This window comes from Zea mays, chromosome 9 (genome assembly GCF_902167145.1).
Source record: "Zea mays cultivar B73 chromosome 9, Zm-B73-REFERENCE-NAM-5.0, whole genome shotgun sequence".
NCBI classification, from domain to species: domain Eukaryota; kingdom Viridiplantae; phylum Streptophyta; class Magnoliopsida; order Poales; family Poaceae; genus Zea; species Zea mays.
In genome coordinates, this window is record NC_050104.1 from 152,976,534 (window position 1) to 152,986,435 (window position 9,902).

At 41.2% G+C, this 9,902-nt stretch overlaps 1 protein-coding gene across 2 annotated transcripts; it reads left to right on the forward strand.

Moving 5' to 3' along the window:
* The first annotated feature begins 511 nt into the window (after nt 1–511).
* Nucleotides 512–9,222, forward strand: LOC103639438 (probable methionine--tRNA ligase). 2 transcript variants are annotated; one of them, XR_004852839.1, is made up of 17 exons: nt 512–775; nt 876–1,020; nt 2,329–2,482; nt 2,564–2,716; nt 2,845–3,075; nt 3,147–3,290; nt 4,066–4,156; nt 5,121–5,227; nt 5,317–5,431; nt 5,532–5,650; nt 5,757–5,822; nt 5,914–6,042; nt 6,131–6,274; nt 6,353–6,479; nt 7,942–8,274; nt 8,358–8,459; nt 8,601–9,222. XR_004852839.1 is itself a non-coding variant. In XM_008662177.4 (17 exons), exons 1-17 carry the CDS (start codon nt 655–657, stop codon nt 8,829–8,831), a joined length of 2,409 nt encoding a protein of 802 aa, XP_008660399.1. In that variant the 5' UTR covers nt 512–654; the 3' UTR covers nt 8,832–9,222. The 2 variants fall into 2 exon arrangements, 1 of the variants encoding a protein (XP_008660399.1); XM_008662177.4 differs by having other exon boundaries at nt 8,045–8,274.
* Nucleotides 9,223–9,902: the final 680 nt, after the last annotated feature.

Sequence of the window (9,902 nt, forward strand, 5' to 3'; positions counted from 1 at the left end):
AATAAAATAGGATATGACAGACCACTCAAAAAAGCGTGCAATTTTGTTACCACATTTTCCCCTGATTTATATATTTTTTCACAATATTGTTAAATTTTAAATGAAATTTTAGAAAAACCGCCTGAAAAACCTGTTTCTGATCGGACTAAGGAAAAAAAAACAAGATCAAAAATGGACGAAAACAGATATTTATTCGGATGTCGGTTTTTTCGTTACATCTACACAAATTTGTATTCTTGTTTTTAATGTTATATTTTAAAAAAATTATAATGAAAAAATTATAAAATGTAAATCTCACATTCAACTTATATTTTCTTAAATGTTAGTATAAAATGCGGTACAGATTCAGGATTCTGATACCGAATTTAGATACTTATTCATCTTTTTAGAGAGCAAATAATATATAAAACAATTTATTTAAAATTTTATTTATAATAATACGTGTGATAATACAAGTAAAGATTAACATCAACTTTGTCGGGATAAAATCGGATATCTACCCGGCACTCCCAGCCCAAATTTACGCGTTATTTCTGACAGTAGGACCCGTAGCAGAAGCCTTCACGGTCTAGGCTCGAGACGAGACGGAGTGACCCACTAGCAGTCTCGTACAACGAACTATCCTGTTAGCCAGCCCTAAACCCTTCTGTCCCGATGGCGTCGTCGTCGTCGCCGCCGCCGCCGAAGCTGCCGATTCCCGGCCGCCGCAACATACTCATCACTAGCGCACTTCCGTACGTCAATAATGTCCCGCACCTAGGGAACATCATCGGCTGTGAGCATCCGCCTGCCCCCAATTTTTTTCTCACCCGTTTCTTCTCTCCCTTTCCTGTTTCCCGTCCGATGGGGATTCGATTCGATGGCCGTGTGCGCAGGTGTGCTCAGCGCAGACGTGTTCGCGCGGTACTGCCGGCTCCGGGGTTACAACGCTATCTACATATGCGGGACGGACGAGTATGGCACCGCCACCGAAACGAAGGCCATGGAGGAGAAGTGCACGCCCAAGGAGATCTGCGATAAGTAAGCGCGCCGATATCTGTCATCACCTTTCCTACTTGTTGTCTTGAGAAGTTGGTTTGGTTTAATTCCTCTCGAGCTGTCTGGTTTGTGGTTTTGGTTCAGCGCAACATGGTGGAGCGGGTGGTTTAGGATTTAGTGTCCTCATGTGTGGTTTAGGATTTAGTGTCCTGAGGTTGCAGTAGAAGTGTAGAACGGAACTATGTTTATGCGCAGCTATGATACTTGAGAACTATAGTAAGCTAAAAGCAGGGACATAAAGGGGTGTACAATGCAAATATGTCTACGTGGGCTGGTAAAGAGAGAACAAATTTCACGCCATTAAGCTTATCTGCAACAGTCCTAGCCTTTAATGGAACCAATCATTTGACATATGCTTAAATTTAGGGGCTTGTTAAAGCATTTATCTGATTTATTTTCGGCACTCAGGCATGCGTCTGACAGTTTAATATTGATAGAAGGCCAGCCTTTGGTCCGAATGCCTGCCCGAGCCTCAATAGCTCATGCAACTGCCCACGCTCCATGGCAAGAGAATTTCTGAACATCTGAAGTGCTCATAATATCTGTTAAGAGCCATGAGCTGCACCTGTCCTCGTGGGCCAGAATGATAAAACATTCACATATCAGCTGATTTGGTTGATTAAACTGTCATTGAATTTTGATTAGACTTCTCCTGAATCACATCGAACAGGACTAGCGGTGCAGTAGCTAGTTGATGCCTAGATTTCTGTAGATGAATGGTTTGATTTATGGAATACTACCTCTGATTCTGAATTTAGGTTGTTTTAGGATTCATGCAATAAGTCTTTCTTAACTTTGGACTATTAGTATATCAAATTGAAAACTAGCATATATTTACAACATTCATTATGGAAAATAAATACATTCATATACATAATCTTCCCTGTTTTAAATAGTATATATTAACAAAAATTGCAAATCAAAGCGTTACATTGAAGACCGTGCCCCTGTCCCCCTGTTCTGCACAATATATATTTGGGATCAGAGGAAGAGGTTGGTTGTCTGGTTGATAACTTGATCATCGATCATGTGAATTTTGTTGTGTGTGTTTTCAACCTGGAAGTGCTGAATGTTTGTATTGCTGCAAGGGGGTTCATCAATTATATATCTCCCATATCTTTAAAAATTGGGCTTCTATGATATTCATTGTATTTACTTTGTTTTGTAACTTACACATAAATGTTCCAGTTGTACGTTGCTATATCCACTTCTTGTAAACATAAACATGCTTGTATTACATAATAAAAAATTGCTTTCTTCATAAGAAGTTTTCCCTTCTGTAAAATGTAGGTACCATGCTATCCACAATGAAGTTTACAAGTGGTTTAACATAAAATTTGACAAGTTTGGACGGACCTCTTCTCCTGAGCAGACAGAAGTCTGCCATGCAATTTTCCATAAATTGATGGAAAACAATTGGCTCACAGAAAATACTATGCAGCAGGTAAAACTTATTCTTGACGTTGTACTTGTATAATTATCTTTGTTTTTTTTGTTTCTGCTATGAGTTTTACCTTCTTTGCAGCTTTACTGCGATACATGCCAAAAATTTTTAGCTGATAGGCTTGTTGAAGGAACATGCCCGAACAAAGTCTGCAACGCATCAGCAAGAGGAGATCAGTGTGAAACATGCAGCACCTTGTTGAATCCAACTGAACTTATTGACCCAAAGTGCAAGGTAGGAATGTATACTTTGATACTGTGCTCTGCCATTTTTGCCTCTGTCAATATAATTGATTTAAGCGTATAATATATCATAGAATTGTAATTATAAATTGCCTTCTTATCTTGTGATTTTCCATGTAGGTTTGTAAGAACACTCCACGTATTCGTGACACGGATCACTTATTTTTGGAGCTTCCTCTATTGAGAGACAAGCTGGTAAACTACATCAATGAAACTTCAGTTGCTGGTTTGTGGAGTCAAAATGCTATTCAAGCAACAAATGCATGGCTGAAGGAAGGGCTAAAGCCACGCTGCATCACCAGAGATCTTAAATGGGGTGTTCCTGTCCCCCATGAGAAGTATAAAGACAAGGTTTGAGCATAGAAATTACACATTTCTGTCTTTAACGAATTATCCAGTTTCCTCATTTTGATTATTTTCAGGTGTTCTATGTTTGGTTTGATGCACCTATCGGCTACGTGTCTATTACGGCATCCTATACACCTGAGTGGGAGAAGTGGTGGAAGAATCCTGATAATGTAGAATTGTTTCAGTTTATGGGCAAAGATAATGTGCCGTTTCACACGGTAAAATAACAATGCCGTTGCAGCAGTTTTTTCTAACTTTGATATTGTTTTGGCATGAGATGATCTCTATAAAGAGACCCTTTTACCCTTTCATGATGTTCCTGTAGCTTCAAGGTTTATCACAATTCACAACTATGAAAAGTAATTGCTCAATACAGATTGCCATCCTTTGAGTACAGTTTGGTTGGGTTTCGACATATATAACATAATGGCATATCGAACACTAAATTCTATCCAAAAGTGAATGGTTGACCAGTCCTCATGCGTTTTGTTCTGTAATTGATCATTTTTTTATCATTAAGGGTGTTTTACTGTACCCTAGATTTCAGCAACAAATTAAGGATTTGAACAAAATGTCCATGCTTTTATGTTCGTTAATGGCACTTGAAAAAAGTCTGTTTGGTTGGGCTGTGGCTGTGAAAAAAGTTACTGTGGGCTGTGAGCTGTGGAAAAAACTGTTGTGAGCTGTTAAGAAGCTAAAAACCGTTTGGTGGAAACCACTAAAAACCGTTAAAAGTTCTTCAATATATGTTTTCACAGTTCTATCCGGAAGCCACTAAAAGCTGGTCCAGGGGTGCTTTCAGTTTTGCACTGCGAAAAAGTCGGCTTTTACAAAAAGTTGCTTTCTGGATCCAGTCCTTTGGTTTGGATTTTGGCTTTTATGGGGCAAAAGCCAAAGCCAAACCAAACACATCCTTATGACTAGTGCAGTTTCATCCTTATGCCTGTACTCCTTTTGGATCAAGTTTTTATTTGATGGAATGCTCTTTTTTAGATCATGTTCCCTTCAACGCTACTCGGAACTGGGGAAAAGTGGACAATGATGAAAACGATAAGTGTTACTGAATATTTGAATTATGAAGCAGGTACATGATATGGTGGTTACATATTTCTTACCTAATGTTGATTCATGCTTAGTTCATGAGTCATTAGTACTCCCTCCATTCTAAATTACAAAATGTTTTAGCATTTCTAGATACATAGCTTTTGCTATGCATTTAGATATACATTATGTCTAAGTACATAATAAAACAATGTATTTTAAAAAGGCAAAACATCTTATAAATTGGTATGGAGGGAGTATTTGTTTGATGCTTATTTATTTTAAGTGGAGTTCCTCTGGTCTTGGAAAGATGTTTGGTCTTTTGATAAATGCTAAATTTGTTTTGTTTGCACTAAATATTAAGCATTTTTCTCATTTGGTTGTTTGACTCCTCATTGAACTTGTGGTGCAAGAAAATAGTGGCATGAAGCTGGATTTGTACTTATGCATCAAAACTGTCTGATATATTAAATTACTTTAGTTTTTCTTGCTTTTGCCTGCAGATACGCTTCTCGTAGTCTTCATTTGCTGTACAGTTATACCAAGCTACTAATTTAACTATATTCATCAGAAACAATTTAAACATTGTTTCTTATAAATATAGTTTAAACAGTTTCTCTTAAATGATCTACTGCATAGGAGCATTGCTAATTTGCTATGATTCAATGTGCTTTTGAATTTTTCTTGTGCTACATAAAATTCTGATGTATATGCGAATTATACCAGTTAGAGCAGTGTGCTTGGGGATCTACTCTCGCTGGTCTGTATTTTAATCCTGGTACAGCTTATTGCAATGCCCAGGGGGCATGCCCCCCCCTTCCTGTGGCAGAGTTTTGTTAAATGCTTATGGTAGACACTGTACAATGGCTATTATATTGTTTCTTCTCTTATATGGAATACTGTATAGGAGCATGGATAATCTACTATTGCCCAATTGTGCTTTCAAATTTTCTTTGTGCTTCATCAAAAAGATTCTGATGTATATGCATACACTTCTGTGTCTGTAGGCAAATTTTCCAAGAGTAAAGGTATTGGAGTCTTTGGTAATGATGCAAAGGATACAAATATTCCTCCTGAAGTATGGCGATACTATTTGCTTATGAATCGCCCTGAGGTCAGTATGGAAGGTTGTTTTGTTGATATTCATGTTTATGATAGTACACAACATTTTGACATGTAACATTTTTTATCTGAATTATTCAGGCATCAGATACACTCTTTACTTGGGCTGATTTGCAAGCCAAATTGAACAGCGAGTTGCTGAACAACTTGGGAAACTTCATTAATCGTGTGCTAAGTTTTGTTGCAAAACCAGCTGGTCAGTCACAGTCTAAATCAAACATCTTTATGTGTTATCTGTCAATAGATTAATCATCTGTGATCATCATTGTTCTTATTTGACATTTCTGTTTTTGTAGGAGCTGGATATGGTTCTGTTGTACCCGATGCACCTAATGCGGGCGCGCACACATTGACAAAAACACTTGCAGAAAAAACCAGTAAATGGGTTGAACAATATCTCGACGCAATGGAAAAGGTAGCTTATTTTGAACTATTGACAGAACAGTTCCAGCACTGCATGTTTAGCCATCTATAGTTGTGCGAACAGCTAGGTTTTACAAAATTGTGTCTCTTCATGACAGGTTAAACTGAAACAAGGACTCAAGAGTGCAATGGGCATTTCTAGTGATGGAAATGCATATTTGCAAGTAAATCTTGTTCTGGCGTTGTTTTTGTTTAGTCCCCCCCCTGGAGATTATAGTGCCTTTTAGTTATCTCTTGTTTGCTAAATCACTGTAGGAGAGCCAGTTTTGGAAACTTTACAAGGAAGATCCTGCAGCATGTGCAATCGTGATGAAAACTTCAGTTGGCCTTGTTTACCTGCTTGCCTGTCTGCTGGAGCCTTTCATGCCCTCTTTTTCTGATGAAGTATGATCCTGTTTGTCACTGTATCTTGTCTGACTTAATTGGACTAATGATTTTCACTTGAATCTTATAATGCAATCCTTTTGCAAAGGTGTTACGTCAACTAAATTTATCTCCAGAAGAAAATCTGTCATTAAGTGAAGAAAAGGGAGAAATTGCGAAGGCAAAAACTCCTTGGAATTTTGTACCAGCAGGTCACAGAATAGGGAAACCCGCACCTCTGTTCAAGGAATTGGTGTGTCTTTGCTTTTTTAGTTATATTTTCACCAATTGGCCATAATTTTATATATCTTAACTCGATATATGGATGCAGAAAGATGAAGACGTAGCTCTCCATAGAGAAAAATATGCAGGGAGTCAAGCTGAGAGAAGCTCAAAAGCAGCAGCTGATGCTGAAGCCAACAAAGTTGCTAACCAGCTCAAGGGCACAAAATTATCTGGTATAATACCTTGACATTCTTATTTATTCTCCTTATGTTGGCTAGGGACATAAGGAGGAACAACTCCTTTTGGTTGCACATTTGGGGACAAACAGAAAAGTCCCTGTTGCCATGCTATTCGTTGGTGTATCACGTACTCATTTATTTCCTTAAACTACTGCTATCGGAGTGCATGTTTCCATGGCAGATTGCAGCCTTTTTCTGTTTGAAGTAATTTGACTTCTGTTTTGATTATATTCTGCAAAGCTATTTCCAAGTTTCAATCAGTCATTATTTAGAGGGTGTTTGGGACTGGTTCACTTCACGAAAATCAACTTAGCTTCATAAACCTCTTAGCCAAACAGTACCAATTTAAAAAACTCAGCTTCACAAAAAAAAATGTGAAGTTACCCAAACTTCACCAAAAACCGTGAAGCAACTAAAGGGGTGCTACACAAATGAGTAATTTCAACTCTCGCGTAAAGTTGGGGGGTAACATTACCCACCTTTGCTGTTGATTTTAGACCCAGAAAACAAATCCTTTTTTTCTATTCCCGCGGCTCGCCATCTTGCCGGCTGTCTCTTTGCCATCTCGGCATCTCGCTGATCGGCGAGCTCACTGTTAGAGGTCGCAACCCCGCGGACGTGGCGCTATCCCTCATGATGCTCTCCCGCGACTCCTGACCATCTGCTGTACTCGCCGAGGACGACGACACTGAAGATGGCTACATGCTCCCCGTGCCACTTCCGCGGGCTCCGGCCCCGGCGCCGGTGGAGAAGCGGACACAGTTCCAGTGCGTCGCGTCCAAGGTGTTCTGCTCTTACCAGACGCTCGGTAGCCATCACGCCAGCAACGTGCACGGCGGCAGGGGCTGTTGCTTCGTGCCTCCCGTTTGCTCCCACTCCTCCCCTGCAGCCCCAGCCGCCACTCCTCTGTCCCCGATCAACAGTCCCTGCATGATCGATCCCCACTTCAATCCAGGTGCTTGAAGCTGAAGCTGGTATATTAGCATTGTCGTCAGGGATTTGAGACAAGCATCGTCGGGGAAATAAATCCACCAAAACTAAAAGTAAAAAAAAATCAGAAAAAACGGAGGTGAAGAAAAGAAGCATCTTTTGTAGTTATATATAATGTTAGTTTGGTTACCCTTTTTCTATTCCATTGGTTTGTGATTACAATGTTTAGTCGTTGCTGTTAATTTTGTTTTGTGTTTGAAGCGATTGGATGGAATGGAAGCTGTGCTGATGCTTACGTCTTTCTATATAAAATGCCAGTCTATATTAGTATGGCTTACAAACATTATTTTATATATATGGTGTACTGTTAATTTTTTATTAAAGTTTTCATAACATGTAAATAAAACAACCTCATACATCATTCAAGGGTACAAGAGACTTTTCTAAACAAAATCTCATTTTAATGAAGCTGAAGCTGGTCTGCAGGCCAAACACTTTAATAACTCTGCAACTTTGAATGAAGCAGGGCTGCTCAACTCTGAAGCTCATGAAGCTGAGCTGGTTTTGTGAAGCTGTGCTGTGCGCCTGTGCCAAACACCTCCTTAGTTTTCCTCTCGTGTCTCTTTCAGATGGAGGAACAAAAAAGGAACCGAAGAAACAATCTGGTGGCTCAAAATCGAAGACAGCTGAGGCTGACATTACAGTTGCAAAGTTGGATATTAGAGTGGGGCTTATCAGAAAAGCAGAGAAGCATCCAGATGCTGATTCCCTTTACGTGGAGGAGATTGATGTTGGAGAGGACGCGCCGAGAACAGTAGTCAGTGGCCTTGTTAAATTCATACCTCTTGAAGAAATGCAGGTTGCCCCTTCTGAGATCAATTCTGGTCTTTCTAGATAATACCGCCCTTGTATCACTTCTTAACATCTGTTGTGGGCTAGCAGAGCCGGAAAGTCTGCGTGCTCTGCAATCTGAAACCGGTGGCAATGCGTGGCATAAAATCACATGCAATGGTTCTGGCTGCATCGAATGAGGACCACACGAAGGTATAGTAATCTTCAAATACAGTAAACTCTTTACACGCAATAACCACTTTAAGCTTAAGCCCTCAATTGGAAACCATCAATTTAAGACAGTATCAGTTATTTTGATTTCTGACTACATTTGCTCTCTCCCTTATCTGTAAGGTTGAGTTGGTGGAACCTCCAGAGTCTGCTGCTGTGGGGGAGCGTGTTACCTTTGCTGGGTACGCGGGTGAGCCCGAGGCTTCCCTCAGTGGCAAGAGCAAGACGTGGGAGAAGCTGGCCGCCGAGTTGCACAGCAACGGTGAGCTGGTGGCGTGCTACAGAGATGTGCCCTTCACTACCTCGGCTGGAGTCTGCAGGGTGAAGACAATAGCGAACGGAGAGATTCGCTAGTACCACCACATCACCGAACTGCAGCCAGCGGAGCCAGTCTGTGTCTGGTTTCGCTGAAAGCGATTGTTCCTGATTTTCATCTTCGAAAATTTTGGTATTTCCATTTGTTCAAATACCGCAAAGCAACCATGATTTAGAAAAATACAGAGAGTGCCCTTTCCGCATCCTCTTTTTTATCAGTTAGTACTTGGCTCCTGTTGTCTCACTCGGAGGCTCCATGCTTCTTGCTCTATCTGTATTTCCTTAGAAGTGATTCTTTACCTGCTCTTATTTATAGTTCCATATGAAAGGAACGAAGTGTATCAGAACATCACTTTATATATAGGAGGGCCTGTCTGTCACTGCCCCCTGTCAATGCATGGAAAGGAGCAAGCAAGGAAGCTTGAAGGAACTGTAAACAGAGCTTGGCCAATGGGCAGCGCCCGCTAGATTCACGAACGAACGACCATGATTGCCGGGTAGTTGCAAGGCGTACAAGTGTCATTTGTTGCGCGCCTGATGGAAGCGCGGGGCATCAAGCGCTGTACACTGTTCATGTATGGGTCGCGGGTCCCTCCTTGTCCTGGCCCCACGTAATTTATTATTATTAATAATTTGGCCCCTTGCTACCTTTGCTCTCCAAGTGCGTCTCGGTTCGCCTGGGCGGCTGGCGCACACCATACTATGCTGCCGCTGCTGCACCAGGCGAACACAGGCTGGACTGGAACGCCGCTGCTGTGCGCCTGGGGGCGCAGTAGTGGCAGACGCCAGTCGTCGTCACACTCACACCCCGGCCGCTCCACGAGCTGGTGGTAGCAGTTGCTCGGGGATCTAGGACTGGGGCCTGATGCAACAGCGAGTCAGCGACTGCGTCCAGCCAAGTACGTCCCCCGCCTACGCAGAGAAGAGAAGGCAACAAGCCAAGTAAATCTTTTGTCTCCGCACCATCTTTTCGCCATGAATTAATAATGAGCTCCCTTCCGGCCTCCAGCATAAATACGATCGATGTACTACTGCGCAATTGATATTTAACTGAATTCAGAAAACACAGTTACCTACTTTGAGAAGGCCGCAGTCCGGCACCAGCAGTAC